The following is a 21,326-nucleotide window of genomic DNA, read 5'->3' on the forward strand; positions in this document are numbered from 1 at the left end:
GGCAGACGAGAGTCTCAGGGTGAAGTCGTTACTGACTTTCAACAAGAGTGATCACAAGGAAACTTGTCTGAAGTTAGAGGAGTTGATCAATGATATCATGCGTCAGCGTGATCTGTGGAAGGATCGGTTTTTCTTTCGTGCCATTAACGCTGATGAGGATGCTGAACTCTGTGGTGTTTGTAAAGAGAGTATGCGTCAGGCATTCTATGTGAAGGGAGATGAAGAGGAAGCCCTGAAATGGAGACCCGGTAAAGGGGATTGTTTTTGGAAAAATTGTAGATACTATGCCATGGATTCCTTCGAGGAAGACTATGATGAGGAGTATCGCCAAGATTGTAAGAACATGGAACTGCCTGACAACACGTCAGGATTCTCATCCGAGGACGACGAAGTGTGTAATACTAATCAGTAGTCTTTCGCCTTCTTTTCGATATCCAATCAGATTTGTTTTTTCGTAAGAACCAATCAGGCACGACGTTTTTGTACTATAAGAAAGTTGAAATAAAATTGGGTTGAATCATTTTTTATTATGTCTCAAGCATTGAGTTGGTTGATCTCGAGAGTGTGTGCGACCATGGCCGATCGATGGAGTTGGATCTCCTTGTGTTCCAAGTGCGCTAGAGTCTATGCGCGATACGGTGAAGGTGAACCCATCCCCTACACTTTCAGTGAATCGCCCTTGGAGGTATTTGCCTATACCGACGTCGAACCCAACGTGATGCGTTTTGTCGCTTATATCTTGTGGTTGAAACAGCAACCTGATTCATTTAAGAAGTATCTCGATGTACGTGAGCAACGTTTCGAGTTGTGGAGACAGTGCGTTTACAAACTTTGGCGATTATGAAGAAAAGGAAAAGTCAAAAGAAGAAGGCGCTTTCGACCGGGACGTTACTGGGACGGTATCGGGATCCTTCCAGACCCGGTAGTCTGGGTGGTCTGACGCGATTCGCCAAGGCCAATAAGATCTCGGTACGACGTGCTCGCGAGGTCTTGCAACGGGATTTGGGGTACTCGTTGCACAAACCCAGACGTCGTCGGTTTCCCACGGTACCGGTCGTGGTATTCGGAATCGACGAGCAGTGGACGGCCGACCTGATCGAGGTGATCAATATCGCCAAGTACAATCGAGGGTATCGTTATCTCTTGACGGTGGTGGACGTGTTTTGCAAGCACGCCTGGGTCCAACCCTTGAAAAGCAAGACGGGTAAAGCGGTGACGGAAGCCATGGCTAAGATCTTGAAAGGAGGTAGAAAACCCATCAATCTTCAGACGGACGACGGGAAGGAATTCTACAACAAGACGTTTCAGGATTTGATGAAGCAGAAGGGCATTCATCATTTTTCGACCCATGGTGATACGAAAGCCAGTGTAGTGGAACGTTTCAATCGGACCTTGAAAGAACGTTTGTACCGGTACTTCACCGTGCAGAATACGTTGAAGTTTGTACCCGTGTTACAAGATCTGGTCAAAGGGTACAATCGATCGTATCATCGCATTATCAAGATGGCTCCCGATCAAGTGACTTTGACCAATAGCGAGGACGTGTGGGAGACTCTTTACGGGAAGAAAAAAGGGAAAAAATCAAGAAAACCTCGACTCAAAGTCGGTGATCGTGTGACACTGAACAAGACGTTCACACAGTTCAAGAAAGGGTATTTACCCGGTTGGACCGAAGAGATGTTTGTGATACGTAGGGTGCGTCCTGGTAAGGTTCCCACGTACAAAGTGGAAGAATGGGATGGGACGTCGGTCGATGGCACGTTTTACGCGCGAGATTTGCAAAAGGTGACCGTGGAAGACGACGATCTGTTCCGTATCGACAAGATCGTCAAACGAAAAGGGGATAAAGTCTTGGTGCGTTGGAAAGGTTGGCCAGTCAAGTACGACAGTTGGGTGGATAAAAAAGACGTGCTCGTGAAAAAGACGAAAAAATGAAAGACTTTTACGTGCAGTTGCTGAGCAACGCCAGCACGAGCGAGTTCCCGGACAACAAGGCCAACAGTTTCAAGAATCGTCTGCCTTACCCTCTCATGTTTGACACCGACAAGGAATGGAAAGTGGGATTGGCGGGCGTTTCTTACCCGATTCCTCCGTCACGACCGCATCAAGTACCAGTCCCTCAAGCGCACGACTTTGACGATGCCGATTATGTGTTTGGTCTTGAGTGGACCATTGAAACGTTTCTCAGGCAATCCGATGGGTCGTGGCTTCCGGGGCGTTACCGCGTACCATTTCAAGTCACCGGGAAGGAACTGAACCGTGACCGACACAAAGTGACGAGTGGTAGATCTCTCATGCAATACCTCATCAATCGTTTTCACGAAAGAATGTATCATTATATGGATCGCGCGAATGAAAGTCTACGAGCGCCGGACGGAAAAAAATACTACCCCGTGTTTCGATGGGAGGGGAATGATTTGATTCTGGACAACACCGACACGTTCCTCAACGCATCCGGAGACAGAGATCGTCCCAGAGTGTTTTTTGGTCCTAAACTGGTCAAGACGTTGGGTTTGATTAACGAGGAATCGTATTACTCCGTTCACTTAATTATGAATATGATCAAAATGTTCCAAAACGACACCGTCCCGGCTGATTTCAAGAAAGACTGGGCCAACCATGACGCCACTCGCACTCATAACTTTTGGGATTTGAGCAGCGCCGGGGTGTTACAGCTCAGTCCCTATTGCAACTGGCGATTCAGTTACCTGGACGAGGAATACGCCAAGGTCTATCGTGGAGTCGGCAGCCATCCGGATCTCCCTCCTCCTCACAGTCCCATGTACTTGTATTCGAATGTAGGTCGTAGCACGATCACTGGGAATCGAGTGACGGACCTATTGAGACAAGTACCCCACGACCCTATCAAGACGACGTACGAACCGTCTCAGATTCAATATAAACCTGTACGCAGCAATGTTTTGGATATAGTGGAGATGCAATTGGCCGAGAACGACGGAAGACTGGTAGACTTTGAATCGGGCGTGACCTCGGTGACATTACACTTTAAGGATGAATAAGTCTCCCGATGACTTTTACGTGCAGTTGCCGAGCAACGCCAGCACGAGCGAGTTTCCGGACAACAAGGCCAACAGTTTCAAGAATCGTTTGCCGAACCCGTTACAGTTGAGAGAATCGGGATGGAAAGTGGGTATCAGCGACCTCTCTTTTCCGTCCGCTGTTCGTAAGATGGACTTGAAAGATTCTATTCTGTTTGAAATCTGGTGGATCGAGATCGTGGACCCAACCCTAGAAATATACTCTCTGGTCTCTGGAGTGACAAGAGAAGGCGATTTGGAATTCACGCCGAGGACCGGTACCGAGTTACTGAACATGATACGAGATCGATACATGTGGAGGATGAGTTTACGAGCGTCCGTCGACGCGACGATGTACAAGAAAAAGAGCAAACCCGACGATCCCACCGAATTGCTGTACACGGTCATGCGTCGGGCCGAGAATGGAGAATGCGTCCTCGACAACTCGAGAACGTGCAGCACCTTCGACATCAACGGTAAACGCGTCTTTCCACAAATGTCCATTGGAATCGAATTGGCCAAGAAGATGAAATGGGTCAAGATGGGAATGCTGGATAACGGTCAACAGGGTTACGTCTTGGGACCCAACTTGAGAAAAGAATATCCCCAGGAAGTCGTGCCCACGGCCTTGGACTTGGTCAAACCCCTTCCTTCTGGGAACGAGATATTTTACAAGATCGACCCGGACGCATTACATCTGAGTTGTTACATCAATTGGGTTTTCACGGACCTGGATCGTAGTTACGAAGAAGCGTTTGGTCACAATCGTCGTTCTTTGTTCGTGTATTCGAATGTGGGACAGAGTATGACAACGGGAAATCAAGTCACGGATCTGTTGAAACAAGTTCGTTACGATCCGGAGGTGGTCGACCTTCAACCTAGACACATCCTATATCTACCGGTGCGCACAGCCGTCTTGGACATTGTTGAGACACAAGTGTCGGAGAACGACGGACAACTGGTGAACTTTGCTTCGGGTGTGACCACGATCACGTTGCATTTCAAAAGAAAGGATGAGTGATTTTTACGTCAGCTTACCCAATCACAGTAGTAAGAGCGAGTTTCCGGAGAACAAGGCGAACCATTTCAAGATCAGGTTACCCCATCCAATACGTCTGGATAGAGGCGGAGGATGGAAAGTGGGAATGAGTAGCATCGCCATGCCGGATGCTCACGTGACGCTTCCTCCAATTACGAAGACCAGCACAGTGAATCAAAGTATCACCTGGGCCTATTACGCATGGCAACGCCTTGCAGGAGGTAGATATGATATTGGAGGAGCTTACTTTGATACGGGTCATCTCAAAGAGGTGTTCCACAACGTGGATGGAGCTGGATTCATGAAATCCATGATCGCCTTTTTCGAGCGACAACGCATCTTCGACTCTGGACCCAAACTAGGCGCAAAATATGTCACGGATGCTGGTAAAAGAACCTACATCGATTTCAAGTGGGAAGGTGAAGAATTGGTCACAAACAACGAAGACACCTTACGTCCTATCAAGGATTTCCCGGCATTACACATCAATTCCGACCTAGCTACGAAAATGGGGTGGATCAAGAAGAATGATAGTGGTTACGAACTGGGACCTAACTTGCAGCTCGAATTATTCAAAGATGAAATTCCTGACATTAGCGTCCTCGCGGACATACATGACAAGGATGGATTACCTGTTTTTTGGACTGTCTCCGAATATTCATCTGGATACTCTTTCTTGAAACTCAGCATCTACTGCAATTGGAGATTTCTGAACCTGAACAAAGCTTTCGAGGTGGTGGTGGGAAGCAGTTCGCGTTCCTTGTTCGTCTACTCCGACGTGGGAGGAAGTAGCGTGGTGGGGAATCAAGTCACGGATTTACTGAGAGAGGTCAACTTGATTCGAAGAGGTGCTGGTGTTCAGTATTTCGAACCTTACCACATTCAATATATTTCCGTGCGCAAAGACCTCATAGACATTATAGAAGTGCAAGTGGCTGAGACAACTGGAGAACTGACGACATTTGGAGCCGGCAATACGATCTTGACGTTACACTTTAAGAAATCATGATCGGCGGAACGCTAGTACGATTTCATCCCGATAAAATTAATCAATCCGGAGACGGATTCGGTGCGGCCTGGAGAGGTATCAAGAAACGAGGTCCAGGCATTCTCAGAGACGTTATGACCGAGACGGCCATGGAGGGTCTGAAAGGTTTAAATGCGGGCGGCAAAGGAAAAAGCCCAATTGGAGAGGTGGACTCGCCGGGGTCAAGAGAGGAGCGACACGAGCCGTGAAACGTAAAGCGACGCAAGAGATTAAACGCGCGTTGTCAAAAAGAGTGAGAAAAGACCTATTTGGAGTATGATTCCCATTTACTCGGGGCGCGTGAGACGTATCCCAATACGACGAACGTATAAAGACGGTTCGATCTTCCCAACACCATCAAAACGTCCAAACTATCGTTGGGTGCAGTCCGCACTGAGAAGGAGACGAAGACGACGACGTAGACGACGATGACGGACATTGTGGCTCATGCCAGGTCGGCGGGGGTTCGTAACCCTCGCCTGAACATGTTCAGCACCCCTCCCACGGATGTCAGCATGTCGTCTCGACGTGTGGTGAGAATCAATCCGTTCAATACGGGGATCAACCCAGTGACCTTCCAAGTCGATCCTCAAGAAGACTTTATCGACTTGAACGAGAGTTTCTTCGAAGTGGAATTGCTGTCAAGAAAAGTAACAACACGAATCTGCTGACAGCGGATGTCATTGGACTCGCCAATAATCTGGCCCACACCCTCTTCAAACAGATCAATGTGAGATTGAATGGTACTCTCATCAGCCCACAGACTGACACTTACCACCTCAAAGCCTACATAGAGACACTGTTGAACCACGACCGAGACGACGGTGAAACGATCCTGACACCTCATGGTTGATACAACTGTCTCGGTGTACCCGACGACGGAGACGCTGATGAATTGACGGCCAATAAGCTTGATTTTGGTACTCCTCACAATGATTATACTGCTTTACCACAAGATCTCAAGAACATAGTCCTGGGACGAGCCCAGTTTCTAGATGGAGAAGCCCTGACTTTGAGGTTCAAACCTTACCTGGAAGTGTTTCATCTCAGCAAGTTACTTGTACCTGGCGTGCAGATCCAGATTGACATATACTTCAATACCCCAGATATGTGGACCATCCGATGGGCCGGTGCCGATACTCTCAGACTGACTGAAGCTGACGTGAAAGTGAGATTGTTCCTGTCTCAAGTGAGAGTGACTCCCTCGGTGTACCGAGAAATCATGACTAGCATGAAAGGTGGAAGAGTGGCCACTTACCCCACGGTGAGAGGTAAAATTCGCACTTACTCTCATCCCAATGACAATCGTCATTTTGAGTGCAGCAATCCTTTCCACAATCAGCTGCCTAATCGGTTAGTGGTGGTGTTGTTGAAACAAGCTGCCTCCAATGGAACCATCACCGCGAGTCCGTTCAATTTTGGAAAATTTAATCTTTCTTCCATCAAACAATTGGTGAGAGGTGAAGAGTACCCCTACGAGACCTTGGAGCTCCAATACGATGGGGACAGTAAAGATCAGAGAGGCTACTACAGATTCCTACAAGCCTCAGGAGCTTTGTGCAGGGGAAAAGGAAACATGGTCCGAAAAGTGGACTGGCGGAACGGCAAGAGATGCAACCTGTTTGTATTTGATAACACTGCCAACGGATGTTTGGACAGTCCGGTGTTGAACCCCAAGCACGAAGATGAGCTGCGTCTGGTGATCGATTTCGGAGGCAACCCGGGAGAAAACCTGACTATCTTGTTGTACGGCGAATTCGAGAACTTGCTGGAGATCAACGAGAACCGAGTCGTCATCTAAAACGTGTACCAATGAAAAAATGGAGAAAGTAGCCTTGAATAATTTACAATTGGATCATTTGGCCCGAACGAATCCGTCACTACGCTGTGTTTTTTACGGCACGGTACCTTGCGATCGACTTCCCAGGACACTGCCTCAAGAAGGACCGACCGCTTACATCGTGAACACGGACCCTCACGATAAACCGGGCATGCATTGGATCGCTTTGTGGACCGACAAGGACAAGTGCGAGATCCTGGACAGTTACGGTCTGCCGTTGGACGTGTACGGAACCACCGAACCGCTCCAAGAATGGTTGGACCGTCATTTCAAGTACCATATTTTCAACGGCAAGAGTCTACAGTCACTCTTCAGTCAGAGTTGCGGCGGCTACGCCCTGATGTTCCTGATCGACCGAGCCGAAGGTCGTGACATGAACGCGTTCTTGAGTCATTTTAAGAAAAACGAGTTTGTGGAGAACGATCGTAAAGTAGGACAGATGTTAAAACGTTTGATCGTGGACGAGTTGGCTTGGCGCAAGATTTGTAAAACCCCGTGTCACCAGGACACGTGCGGTTCCTCCAGAGGAGTGCGTCATTTGTTAAAGTAAGCTGTTCGAATAAAAAAGTGTTCATTTTTGAAAAGATGTTGCGTGGTGAAGTCAGATGGTTCCCTCGATTCCTAGAACTGTGTCGAGACAGGTATCTCGACTTGTCCTCGGATCATCCTCGTAGACAGGTCCTGAAACGCATTTTGGATTGCGACAGTTATCGTCGTGTGAGCCTGAACACCCCTTCACCACGATCGTCACTGGCGACGCCGCCCCTGCGAGGGGCCTCAGTCGGAGTAGGCACCGATGGCGCGGGCACGCCGCGCGTCAATGTCACGACGGGTGTCGGTAGCGCTGGCTCGGGTGCCTCACGCACCAACGTCACGACTGGAGTGGGTACGCCCAATTCGTTGCGTCGAATGGCAGGACGTTCACCCACAGTGACAGACGCCACACCTTTGGCACGAGCTACTCGAGGAGGGAAACGCCCGAGACGCGTCCCATGTCAAAACACGCCTACGTCCCCAGTGATGCCGGGAGCCGCAGAAGAAGTAGCGCCAGTGGTAGTGGAAGACGACGTCGAGGCAGAGGAGGCGGTGGAGGAGGCGGAGGCGGAGGCGGAGGCGGAAGTAGCAGTGACTCCACTCTGCCTTCGTCGGTGAGATCGGGTCTTTCTCGAGCTCGAAGAAGGCGAGGAACCCGTGTTCTCAACCAAGCCCAGATGCAGCAACAACTGGAAGAGATTTTGCGACAACAACAACAAAAGGCCGCGGGTCGCCGCATTGCCGGTATCACGACCACTAACACGATCACGACTACCTATAAAAACGGTCAATCCGTGAGGAAGAACGCAAAGAAGAACGCAATTGAACACAAGTTAGCGGTCGTGAGCGTGTGATGGTGGTACGCCCGCGCTACTTACGGCTCGCGGCATCGAACGCGCCGCTCACACGTCACGCTCACAGTCATGCTGGCATGCTTACTTGTTTTGCGTTCTTCACCAGGGATTTTCGAGGAAAAGAGAGACTGCTCGCAGTCTAATTCTGATAGGGCATCAAAAACGATTGGTTAAGTGGGTTGGTTTTAATTTATGATTCCCTATCGAAAGAGATATTCTGTAAATCGTCCGCGGCGTAGCCGTTGCCACTTTGAGTCGTTTAAATAAATTACGTTCTGTTACTTCTCTTTTTCTTTATGAAACAAGTGCGAAATTTGATTACCACGCTTTTCTATCGTGTAATTTAGGTAGAGGGTAAGGTTTAGTTTAGTAAGGCGAAGGGAGAGGCACTGTACCACTGTGCAATAGCGACCCATGGGAGCTAAGGTCATGTATGGGTAATTAAGTATATGGCGTATTGTTTAACGTAACAGTTGCGTTTATTCTTTTAGATTTCAAGTCATTATCGGAACTGTCATGCAGATTGGTCCAGCAATGAGCACTTACGGTGCTACTATATTTGTAAGTTTTGTCTTTCCTGAAGTCTTTGCTGTGTTGTTGGGATATTTAGTGCGCAGTTTAACTTAATTTTGTTCTTCTTGGCTTGAAACAGAGAGCCAAGGTCTTTTAAGAGTAATTGCCACTAAAAATCAAAGAAATCGTGGCCACGGTCGAAAAATCGATTTTGCTCATAATTTGCCAGTTTGAAGGCCTAGGTAAGTAACTGAAGGAAATCAAGTTAGTTTTTTGAAATATCCAATATAACGGCAGAAATTCACGAAAAACAGTTATCGCACCGAAAGCTTAGATTTCACTTCGCGGTAATCCGAAATTTTACACTTTTCAGCTTTTTGCTACACAGTCGTTTACATCGCTGTGAAACGTTCTCAACGTTAAATGTATGCATTGATTCTTCCATAATCAAGAGATAGTGATTATTTTTATTTCTTGTGCTTTCTGGCCGAACTGAGCCCCGATTAAGTAGACATACTTTTCTAATTAAAACAAAACTCAAAAGTTATGCAAATTTAGTGAGGAAAAAAGCTGACCGGTAGTGCTTCAAATCGTCTGATATTCTAGCAAAAGACAGTTCAGTCGATGAATTTTAGGCTCACTGATTCGTTTTTTTGGGATCTACCAGCAGTTTTGCATGAACGCCGATCAAAAATCGAGAAAATTGCAATTTAGCCCCTTTGAAATTTGCAATGTAACGAAACACGCTACAATTGGTAAAAATCTTTTGCTGGCTTGAGACAGGACAATCAAAGCCTATTAATGTCTTTAACGTTTGAAACGCCTTAGAAATAATATTTAACTTAGAAATTGCCTGTATTAGCGAAAAAACACGAGTAGAACCAAAGTTAATCGCTCCCTAGCTCTCCCTGTTTTGTGTCACGCATGATACACTTGGCCGATGCTACAATCTTGGAAATGACAATCTGTGGCGAAGGTCAAGTAATTTATGCAGCTTCGGGATAAGTGACGGAGTGTTTGAAGCGTTCAAAGTATTTCCCCACCAGTTGCTCTTAGATTCCCTTTGCGTTTAGATAACTCCTACCAGAAGCAATTCAAATCTGCAGGAGCAAGGATATTTGGGACGGCTAAAACGCACTGTTCAGCTTTCTCAAATAACAACGCGTACTAGAGCTTTACACTGCAATCCACGGTGCTACTATGCAGCGAGTACGTGACGGACTTGGAAGATGCGTCAAATCTGTAGAAGATGATGGAGCTTTCTCCAGAACTCAACCTTCAATCGCTTTTTTCAAATTATGCGATATTCAGCTATCAGTTTGCTTTCCTTTGAAGCTTCGTCCAGTACAAAAAGCCTACCTTTGCATTCAGCTCATTGATCGGGGTGGAAAAAGAGACGTCAGTATCAGTTTCATAATCAACTTGCAGGGCGAGAAAGGAAGAGAAAAGAGTTGAATTGCATTGATAACGCTAGTGTGGGGATGAGAGAAAACTCCTGATAAAAATTCCCTTGTTTACAAACCAAATTTGTGACGCCACAGTTGGTTTTCATTGCTATTTAGCACTGAAGCATGAAGCATTTTTGTAGCCAATGACATGTCGGTATATCGTTAACCTACGTTCTGGTTTACACTTCTGAAAAAATTAGTGCTACCTACTCTTTATCATGCTTTATCATGTAGTCTTGTGGATCGTTTTATACCACCAACTACTGCCTCATTCAGTTGACGAGCCTTTCTTCGACCCTGGTTTAACATGCTTTTCAGTTCAAATAAATTAACAAGAAATAATTCGAAAACACAAGTATCCTGTAAGATGTTGGATGTTGCAACAAGGTGGCCAAACGTAATTAAGCAAATTGCGTGTGTGCAACATTGGTGACATTCTTGCGCGGGTCAATTTTTTTTCCTTGCTTCTAGTCCAGTTCTGGCCCTTCCTCTGTCACGAAACGTCGGGAGAGAGCCGAGAGAGAGGGACCCTCCCTCTCGACGTTGCGTGACAAGGAGAGGGCCAGAACAGGACTACCTTGCTTCTGGATAATCATTGAGGGTGTGACCGTTAAAACTACGGAAATTATTTATTTATTATTCCTAAAGTATTTGCTTACCTCGACTTCCTTCAATGATGAAAACTTTTAACACAAGGATTGGCGTGTTGCTTTTTATCTGGTCAGACTGATTTTAAAGTACAAGCCAGCAGGTGCAAGTCAAGGAGGAATATGTGTTGTTATCATTGAGGAGAGTTTCTGGTTCTCTGTTCATCAAAGACTTCAGTCGTCACTGGCGCGCCTGAGCCCACAGGGAAGAACTGTTCTGAATCTTCTAGTAAATTCACGGACTTGAATAAATTTCCATTTGCCGTGTGTGTAATTTCCACAGATCCTTGAGTGACATGAATCAACTTCTAGACCTGTACCTAATCAGGAGCCGGTCATGGGTTCCTGACCTAATCAATGAGATTGTCGATTCCAAGAAGTTTCTCGGTTTCTCGAAACGCACACATTCGCCAAAAATATTCTTCACGTATGTCTCAATGCGATAAAATCTGAAGGACTTTTAGTAGCTTTTGATATCCTTGTTACACTGTATGAGCGGTATGACCGTAACTGCGTGCCGGCACAAATTCCACCGTATTGAAGAACGAACTCGCGCGGGGCGTCTTTAACTCATCCAGCTTACTTCGATTCTTCTTTGATAAGTGCGTTGTTTGTTTGGTTATCGATACAACATTAACTTTTCGTGGGAATAGATAGCCTCCTACTGGCTGGCGACGGCATAAAGCTTGTAATCCCTAACATCGTTCCAATATGTATATACTATTGGGACCTTTTTTACTTCGTTCGGCGGGTTAACTGGGCAATCTTCTCTTATTAATGCATGATTTCGCACATCGACAACAAAGATCTTGTTATTAAAATTTGACTCATTTTGAACGATGAAAAAATGGTTTCAAATTTGTTTCCCTTGAAAAATCGCTCGAGCGTGACACTGGGCAGCGAGAAGATGGAGAGTGTGATTTAAAAGTTTGGTGTTTCTTTTTCGCTTTTTTTAAAACTCTTGTCGGCGATTTTTTTTAAGTTAAATACTACTTTTAAAGCTTTTCAAATGTAAAAGACATTAATAGGCTTTGATTGTCCCGTCTCAAGCCAACAAAAATGGTCTTACCTATTTTAGCGTATTGCGTTACATTGCAAATTTCAAAGGGGCTAAATTGCAATTTTCTCGATTTTTGATCGGCGTTCATGCAAAATTGCTAGTAGATCCCACAAAAATGAAACTGTAGGCCTACAATTCATTGGCTGAACTGTCTTTTGCTAGAATATCAGACAATTTGAAGCACTACCGGTCAGCGTTTTTCCTCACTGAATTTGCATAACTTTTCAGTTTTGTTTTAATTAGAAAAGTATGTCTACTTAATCGGGGCTCAGTTCGGCCAGAAAACACAAGAAATAAAAACAATCACTATCTCTTGATTAAGGAAGAATCAATGTATACATTTAAAGTTGAGAACGTTTCACAGCGATGTAAATGACTGTGTAGCAAGAAGCTGAAAAGTGTAAAATTTCGGATTATCGCGAACTGAAATCTGAGCTTTTGGTGAGACAACCGTTTTTCGTGAATTTCTGCCGTTTTATTGGATATTTCAAAAAACTAACTTGATTTCCTTCAGTTACTTACCTAGGCCTTCAAACTGGCAAATTATGAGCAAAATCGATTTTTCGACCGTGGCCACATTCTTAGAATTTTCTTTGATTTTTAGTGACATTTACTCTTAATGCAACGCGAATGGCAATTAACAATATTTATCGGAGTTCTGCATACCATAAGAATAACTTGAGACGGACTACCTTGCGAATTGGGCCTTTTTGAAGATTGGGGCATGAGCATTTGTTTAAGTCCTTTTCGTCTTGGTGGTAACCCACACACAGCACAAAGTACAACAACGGCCTTAACACCCCTTTGTGGCCTCTAAAACGTCTCGTGATTAAGGCGGTCACTATTATATTCATTATTAATCTCTTCTTTTTTGGAAATCGAGTACAGTCAGTGTAGAGACTAACCTGTAAGCTGACACCTTCAGGATGCTCTATTGAGACCTCCGTCTGTAAATGTTTTCATGTGGATTATTTCTGTGGTCTGATATTGGGTACTTGCCTCAGAAAAGCAAAGAGCAAATGAGAAACATTGCCAACACTCGCAGAGGGAATCATTTCACCGCTGCCTCGAAACCTCGAAACCATCTCGAACACCCTAATCTTCAGGACTGACGGCTCAGAGCGCAAGCTAGCGTGCCGAACCTTATACACTGGTCAGCATATGTACGAAATGTTTTACAGAACGCGAGGGTGCCGTGAAGGAGTGAATTTCGCCCAACATCTACAGCTTGAAAAATAGCACACTGTTTTTCCCAGCTAAGGGTAAATGCAACATTTGGATAACTACTCTTTGTCATTTAAAAGACTTTTTTACGAAACACGGCAATGGGTTATTACAGCTTACGACAGCTCGGATTATTACAAATTACGACAACTTGTTATAGCCATTTACAATAGGTGAGTTGTTACAATACGCGACACGTCAGATTAAAATTCACAACAGTTATTGCAAGTCACGACGTTATTACTTTTCACGACAGCACAGGAGTTTATTATTCATAAAATTTTCACACTGATATGATGTTAAGTTAGCTATGCAGTAAACACCCGCTTGTAAAAACCTAGTGGTTTAAGAACCTGCTGGCAGAAATTTGCCAATTTGACACCCCAAAAAGTAAGATAAGGCAGGTTTTTACATGCGGGGTACAATTAAATTCTGAACTCTTGTTATAGAGGCAACGCTACATAGACCGCATTCTGTAGTCAGTTGGTGTTAGGCTTATCATAATCTGACAGTTGTCAACAAACACTGTATATTTAAGGACCGTACTCAAGTTTATTTATTTTTCTGGTAATCAGCGACTATATCTCCTTTATAGCCGAGGATTGAACCTAATAAGCACCTACTAGATAAGATAGTTAATCTTTACTTAAACACGGTTAAAATTTCGTCAGCTAAAACTACCAATAGCTAATAATAATAAAAAAATTAAATCCTGAAAAAAGCTGCTTTCCACGAATGCCGCGCCTTGTACATGTCTTTTGAGTAGGCGTTTAAACTGCCTCAAGGACTCTTCTTCCCTTAAGTCACAGGGAAGACTGTTCCAAAGAATGGCGCCACTATAGCTAGAGCTATTTTTATAATAGTTTGTGCGCGGCAATGGAACATTTAGTTTATTCTCAGAGTCCCTCGGATTATATGTGGTTTCTCCGCCTCTCGAATTTAGAACTTACAGTAGATCTTCTGAAGCCAACCCGAGCAGAGACTTGTAGGCCATCGTAGCGTTCTGAATTTGCGGCTGGCTTGTTAGATTTCTCCACCCGAAAAGTTTGAACAGGTGACCAGCATCTACTAGTTTGAGTAGGTCAAAACACGGGCTGCTCTATTTTGTAGTTTTTCAATGTAATTTATTTCGTAAAGTTATCCCGCTTAGCCTAAATTGCCACTAACTACCTCAAAATACAAGAACCTACTTTGCCAGACTGAGACTTCATAAAATGTAGGCTCTTACACGAGGGTTTTGCTGTATAATATTTGTGTTTTTATATGTGTAATATCTGCAAACAAGCAGCGAGCTGTCACAGACTGTGACACCTCAAGTCTCGGGTTTGGCAGCTCACTGTCTTATAGCTAAGCGTATTTACACAAGCCGTGAGAAACTTGAATTTATCTACCTAAACTTGTATCTATAACTGACCTACAACTTGAACAAGAAAAAATGTTGTTAAGTAAAAATCTTTTTTCTCCGTGTTTGGCGGGCAATTTCATTTTAGGGAACGATTTTGAAAATTGATTCTAAAATTTGGTGCACCCGTTTACTGAGAATGGATCGCGAGTTCGAACTATACAATTTATCAACAGACTTTTAAAAGACCCATCAAATGATAAATAAACTTTCTCCATTTCCGTTTCGGAAAATACTGGACTCGCTCGCCGTCCGTGAACTTGTATACCGGGCCTCGACTGTTTTCTCGGTCCGAGCAAAAACACTGAGGTCTTGTCCACACTACGCCGGAAAAATTCGAAAATGCGGCTTTATTTCTACGGTTAGGCCAACAGTCCACACTAATCCGGACAGAAAACGGAGCATTTCGAAAAAACTCTTCAAACCGGAGGAATTTGAAAATGCCGGCCCTGTGTTTTAGTGCAGACCGCGGAAACCATTTTAAAAACGGAGGTTTTCCAAAGCGATGACGTCTTGATAATCATCCTCACCCTCAAGAGTGCACTCAAGCTTTTCTGCCGAGGGTGATGGCTGCGTTTTCACATTTCTCCGACGTAGTGGATGGAAAACATTTGATGCGTTTTTGGAGTGAAAAACGCCGTTTTCAAATTTCTCTGGCGTAGTGTAGACGTAAGATCTTGATCGGCCAACATATCCAGCCAACATTTAACTGAGTCACACTTGGTCAAAAACAATAACAATAGGTAAACTTAGCCAATACCAGAGCCTAATAACAACCGAATGGTGATTTCCTGTTAACTGACTTACTTCAGATATCGACCTTTTTGGCTTGGGCGGTTTGTTGCTGACCATGTGCCGATACTCTTGAGAATAATTCTTGCTTTCAAATAGAGGCCATTTTGCTAATGTAAATATTTCCCAGTTCCATTCCCTTGCCGGGGGACAAGAAGTGATCACTCGGCCAAAAATGACCTCATTAATTCATTAAATAGATCAAATTTTGTCCCCACAAGGGACTGGAGCTGGCATTAGCAAAATGGTGTATTTTCAAATGGTATTGTTATGCCTCCCAACTCAAATACGTTTTCCGATTAGAGGAGAACGTGTCACGTGTCGTGAGTCAAAACTCACTGACTCCCTAGCGCGAACAAAACTCACTAACTCCCTAGGGAAACAACAATATGAACTTTCGACTCGCACGTGATCAGGACATGCTCCTTGAAGCCGCGGCAAATTTGTGAGCCAGCCCGCGTCAAGCAATCGATTTCTTCGCAGTTTTTTTCTATTTTTGAGTTGGGAGGTATAACGTAACAAAACACTTAATAACTGGCTCCGAGGGAAACAGTGAGTTTTGTTTCCCTCGACCTCAATGCGAAGCCTCGGGGAACAAAACCCACTGTTTCCCTTGGGGCCCGTCATTAAGTGCTTATTATTCAAATTAAAGGAGCTGCATGCATCTCACTGAAATCGATCCTAAAAACTAACCCGGAAAATAATCGATCGAGGAATTTTGTTTTCCCATTTCAGGATTCAGTCCTACTCTAAATGACTACAGTTTTTAATCCGTTTTCGTCTTGCTTGCTTGATTCAATCAAGTCAGTGAACGTTACTGGTAGAACGATTCCAACAACAAACCTGCTTATAATTGAATAAAGAGCATCCTTCAGGGTCTCGTATTCGGCAGAACGAGGTGAACCGCTTAAGATTACTAATAAACACACCAGTAATAAGAATATGAAAAGCACCGGTCTGCGGTATTCTTGGAGAACTTTCCACAGCAGAGAACATGTTTCCATTGACGCTTCCTGCGGGTCATCCGGCTCCGCTTGTTCGTGAATAAAATTCTTCGCATCCCACAGGAGAAGAGTAAACGCTACGCTTACAACAAACAGAACCGGCAATGCGGCCATTTGAAAAATATGTAAGTCTTGGCAAAAATAGCTGTTCCACCAAATGATCGCAGAGCCAATCAAACCCAGAGACAATGCTGCTGAAATCTTGAGTTTAGAGCATAACTCGGAGGTTCCATGCGATGTAGGTTGGTCGAAATAAATGATCAAAATCGCTATTAAGTTGCAGCCCTGGAAAAACAGCGTAGAACTTGACAGAGCTCTGAAGACATTGCAGGATTCTCTGGGTTGAGTTTCCAATCCTTTCCACGACTCTGCAGCATCCGCCACGAGAATGGTAACTTGGCAAGCACACTGACAAATTGTTAATGCTCTGCATTTTTGAAGAAACGTGTACTTTCTTTTGTCTTTGAAGCAGCCCCGTAGCATTTGCATGTTGAAGATGATTCCTGCCAAATCAAGGGCTGCCATCAACAGTGTATATATCAAACTCATGGTGGAAAACAAAACTCGTGTCGTAATCGGTGTAGAATCCTTGCTTCTGTCCAAGGTTTCAGCTAAACTTGAAATATTAAATCTGACAAAAAACAAAATCAAATATATTCAGTATACACATCTGGCTAGCTAATTAAGCTTAATTGTGTGCATGATGCATAACAATGAAATATTTCAAGCATCAGTAACGACCTGAAGTCGCAAGCATTTCATCAAAACTGCCAGTCTGAAACACTTTTTGTGCATAAAACGTACCATCTTGAAATTAGTGAGATAAGTATGGGTTATTGACCAAGTGTAAGGTCAAGATGGCTGGATATTGGCCAAGTTCTTTTTTTGCGTGTCAGTACGGACCGAGACGGAGTCGAGGTTCATAAGCTCGCAAAGAAAAGAACGAGGCCAATATCAAGCCATCTTGAGCAAGCTTGGTCAATAAAGGATTTATTGTATGGCTTTCGCGGACATTTTTCTTGCGGGACGTTTTTCTTACGAGTCCAGAGCGGGCAAGATAGCTCCATCTTGCCCGCTCGGGTAGCCAATCACAGCGCAGGATTTGATTCAGAGTCTTGCCCGCTTACGGAGCTAGCCATATAATAAATCCACTTTTCACAGCTCGCGTGAGGACACATGATATTGAACATGTGACAACGAAGCCAAAAATATTTTAACGATATTTCTTTTTTTCTGATATTGTGCTGCGCCTCAACATGATTTTTTTCAAATTCTAGATTTATTGATATGAGGCATCATAAGAGAGATTGATAGACATGAGATCTGTTAAATGGTTTTCACGATGTTTGCGGTATTCTTCAGAAACGAATATTCTGTCAATCATCTTTTGCAGAAGGCAATGTGTATGCGCTTGATGGTTGCTTAGTTACTTATGCGCGATCGACAAGAATAAAATTACACGCGCGTTACAAAAGAATTTAATATTTCGTTCAAATATCATAGTGGATATTGCTAACCATGTGAGTGGATGTTTTGGAAAACCGGCTTGTTGTATTTAAAACTGCCGTGTTAACCTTTCACCAGTTTCTGCGTTTTTCTGGGCTCTTCACCAGCGGAAATACACAGGGAAAGGTTATGTTCAGATAGATGTATACTTGTTCAACATACTCAGGGTTGTTTCTTGATTTCCAGAGGGGATACTCCAAGAAAAATCGTGTAGGGGTGTGCGGCAGGCTTCCCAAAACCTATAACTTATTGAAGACAAAAATCGTCGATTTTTCCTGCCCTATTTAAGACCTGACCCTTAAATTCATACCCTGTTTAAGGCCTGCTTTATAATTACTTCCCCAGTTCAGCAATGTTTACAGGCTTTTTTTAGGTAGGATAGCTTTTTCTATTACACATAACCAATTCAAGACTGGAGTACAAAACCCATTATCTATTTGAGACCGAAATGGTCAAAATCGACCCTATTTCTGACCAAAAAAGGCTAAAATACCATACTCTTTGGGGCCACACATACCTATATAGCCAATATAGGGGAGTACAGTGAACACCTACATATAAAAACAAATGGATTAAGAACACCAGGCTGAAAGTTGGCCAATAAAGCCCCATTTTTATAAGAACAAGATCAGCCTGAAAATTGTAACATGTTCTTATAAAATGGAAAAAGTGTCATAATTACAAAACATGTAAGTTTATGTTTGCTGTCAGATAACTACATACAATACATCTATTGATTGCGTTCATTTGTTAATATTTAGCTCTTATTAACCGAGCAGGAGGTCTGTATGGGAGAATCTTGACCGAGGTCGTGAGTACAGACCGAACGCAGTGAGGTCTGTACACACGACCGAGGTCAAGATTCTCCCATACCGACTGCCTTAGCTCGGTTAATACGATGTTTATTATATGGCAAGAAGAAAACTTTAATTCTTTTAATGTAACTGGTTTGCTGACATTTTGCTAGCGAACGGCGTTGAGCTTAACTTAAACCTACCGAAATTTGCTCATCCTCTTTACTTCTTTTTTTGTCATCAGGCTTTTTGGCACTTCCATAAATGATTGAGAAGAAAATAAAAGAAAATGTTGAACATTTTTGTATTTTAGTTTGCTACTTTTTCAACGCAAAATGAAACCGGTCTACAGATGCCGGTCTAGATGGGAAAATCTAGACCGCGGTCAATATCGATTTCAGCCAATCAAATTCGTGAATTCGGTAATTCCCAGTCCTTGTGAGACACAGCCATATAATAAAATTACAGAATAATTATTTATTTCATTTTCCTAAAATATGCTAATTGTACCTCTAGCACCATTGTTTGGATAGTATTACTAAATAAAAATTTAGAAACACTTTAAGAACATTTTGAACCTGATTTGCCACTAAGCACCCGATAAATAAGAACTCAATCAGCCTGACCTCCGAAATCGTCTGTTCTTATATGCGGCTGTTTACTGTACCCCTCGGATTTCCTGTAATGTGTTCAATTGCTTTAGAAGTTTGTCTTCCACCAATTAATAGTAAAGAAAGTAAACTAAATCTTGATTATCGCTTATAAGTTCTGCGTTGATATAACTTTAAAATTAAAATACAATTTAACTAAAATAAATGTCATGACAAAGAGAATACGATACCGAAAAGCACTAAAGATGCAACACTTTGTCATAGGAAACCATTTTAAATTCCGGTAGAAATGTTGCCGATGTCGACACAAGTAAATTATAGAAACAAACAAAACTAGTGCAGTAATTTCTCTCTTTAATTGAACAGAATGGTTTCATCAACAAACAGAATTTACGACACAATTTGAGAACATGAAAAAATCGAGATAACAAACTTAAATTTGAGCTAGGCTTGATGAGAAAAATCTGCAAAGACGAATGTAGGTAGTTCCATTTGAGAATTCCATGACGCTCACTATAGATCGTTTTCACGTCACGCCATCACTGTCTAATATCCAAAACTAAAGAGCCACCAAAGTTTTTATCCTCATCAGGCATAAGAGGCGATATATTCACATTTGTTTACAATTTTACAGCTCAATAGCGTGCTTCGTTTGGAAACCAGAGGTTGCGTGACACAAAGCTACGATCGAGTTTGTTGAAAAATATACTTATCTCATGATTTTGAGCCTTTTTAAAAGTTAGAGCATTCGGAAAACAGCTTATGTAAATACCTGTTTGTTAAGTACTAATAATCAGTCGCCTAGATAGCCAAAGTAAGTTCCAGATGTTTACGCTATTTTCCGGCCGTCATATTGGTGTCCACGGATGTACACCAACATGGCGTTTTCTGAAGTTTGCCGCGGGAAACGCAGAGGCCTAAGCCTTGGAGAAGTATCTTATTTAGCTGTCTTCTCTGAACATCAAAATTTCTTAGCTTTTTCCACTGGATGGTTTTCGATTTATTTTTTTATTGCGTGACAGTGGAGACACACGTGGAGATGAAGTGTTGCCACGAAGCTTAGATGACAACGTAACCGTATTGTTTACAAAGCTGGCTTGAGCTTTAATAATTGCTACGAAAGAAAAAAATTTGATTATAATAACGTAAATTATCATTTATCTATGCGAGAAAACTGATGCCTTAGGTAAGTTCTGCTAGAACAATTTCCCGCAAAAAAGCCACTGAAATTGTGGATGTTTTGGTGCAAAAAGTTATGCCGCACTATATGAGATTTTAGCGATCAATATAAGGACTTACGATATTTTGCAATAACTAGCCAGTCCCACTGGGGGAGGGAGGGGTTCTAAGTATCTGCATCCCGAAAACCCCTAATAGGGCCTCAATAACTTGCTGTCGTACTTGATCGACTATTTTCCTGAATTCTGCCGCACTTCGGTCAGTCAGAACAATTTACATCGACTGTGTTTAACGTGTTAAAGAGTATTACTCGAGTTTCTCGGGTATGACTCGTAGAACAACTTCACCTACCACGGGGATTGAAAGCTGCGTCTCGGAGATAGTATGTGAAAATTCCTGCGAAGATTGTCTTCTGCCATTTCAACTGGATATTATTCCTTGTATCTTTTGCTTCTTACAACCCTTTCGATGTACCCGTTTTCGCTTCGAATGGCAAATTTGATCACGCACAGCGTGATGGAATGACCATAACTAGGAACTAACCACTCAAACTAGTAGATTTGACTGGTGAAAATATCAAACGAACCAGCCAGAAGTCACGGCATGTCAATTTCCTTCGCTCATTGCTCAAGCGATGATTGCCGAATACGAAACCACGCCACAGATGTTTATTTCAACCTAATTGTTACACTTGTACAAGATCTGTCCAATTATAATCTTCTGAATAACTAATAAATAATACATTAAAATCCGCGCGAAAGAAATTACATTTATTGAAGTCTTTGCAAAATAGGTTCTTGTATTTTGGGGTAGT

At 43.3% G+C, this 21,326-nt stretch overlaps 3 protein-coding genes across 3 annotated transcripts; 2 read left to right on the forward strand and 1 right to left on the reverse strand.

Moving 5' to 3' along the window:
• The first annotated feature begins 539 nt into the window (after positions 1-539).
• Positions 540-3,020, forward strand: LOC149110045 (uncharacterized). Its single transcript, XM_089292460.1, has 2 exons — positions 540-1,422; positions 2,049-3,020. Exons 1-2 carry the CDS (start codon positions 841-843, stop codon positions 3,018-3,020), a joined length of 1,554 nt encoding a protein of 517 aa, XP_089148586.1. The 5' UTR covers positions 540-840.
• A 51-nt stretch (positions 3,021-3,071) lies between these two features.
• Positions 3,072-4,059, forward strand: LOC149110046 (uncharacterized). The gene has a single exon (XM_089291532.1). It carries the CDS (start codon positions 3,190-3,192, stop codon positions 4,057-4,059), a length of 870 nt encoding a protein of 289 aa, XP_089147658.1. The 5' UTR covers positions 3,072-3,189.
• A 9,697-nt stretch (positions 4,060-13,756) lies between these two features.
• On the reverse strand, positions 13,757-17,080 carry LOC149110047 (uncharacterized). Its single transcript, XM_089292667.1, has one exon. It carries the CDS (start codon positions 16,969-16,971, stop codon positions 16,168-16,170), a length of 804 nt encoding a protein of 267 aa, XP_089148793.1. The 5' UTR covers positions 16,972-17,080; the 3' UTR covers positions 13,757-16,167.
• Positions 17,081-21,326: the final 4,246 nt, after the last annotated feature.

The sequence above is a fragment of the Orbicella faveolata genome, unplaced genomic scaffold, assembly GCF_042242905.1.
Source record: "Orbicella faveolata isolate gen_17 unplaced genomic scaffold, um_ofav_v1 contig_24, whole genome shotgun sequence".
Lineage (NCBI taxonomy): Eukaryota > Metazoa > Cnidaria > Anthozoa > Scleractinia > Merulinidae > Orbicella > Orbicella faveolata.

Bases quoted from the DNA above. Each gene is read 5' to 3' on its own strand.
- LOC149110046 (XM_089291532.1), top strand. From the start codon at position 3,190: ATGGACTTGAAAGATTCTATTCTGTTTGAAATCTGGTGGATCGAGATC.
- LOC149110047 (XM_089292667.1), bottom strand. From the start codon at position 16,971: ATGAGTTTGATATATACACTGTTGATGGCAGCCCTTGATTTGGCAGGA.
- LOC149110045 (XM_089292460.1), top strand. From the start codon at position 841: ATGAAGAAAAGGAAAAGTCAAAAGAAGAAGGCGCTTTCGACCGGGACG. The intron at 1,423-2,048 runs GTGCAGAATACG...GACACCGACAAG, and splicing joins GTTTGTACCGGTACTTCACC to GAATGGAAAGTGGGATTGGC.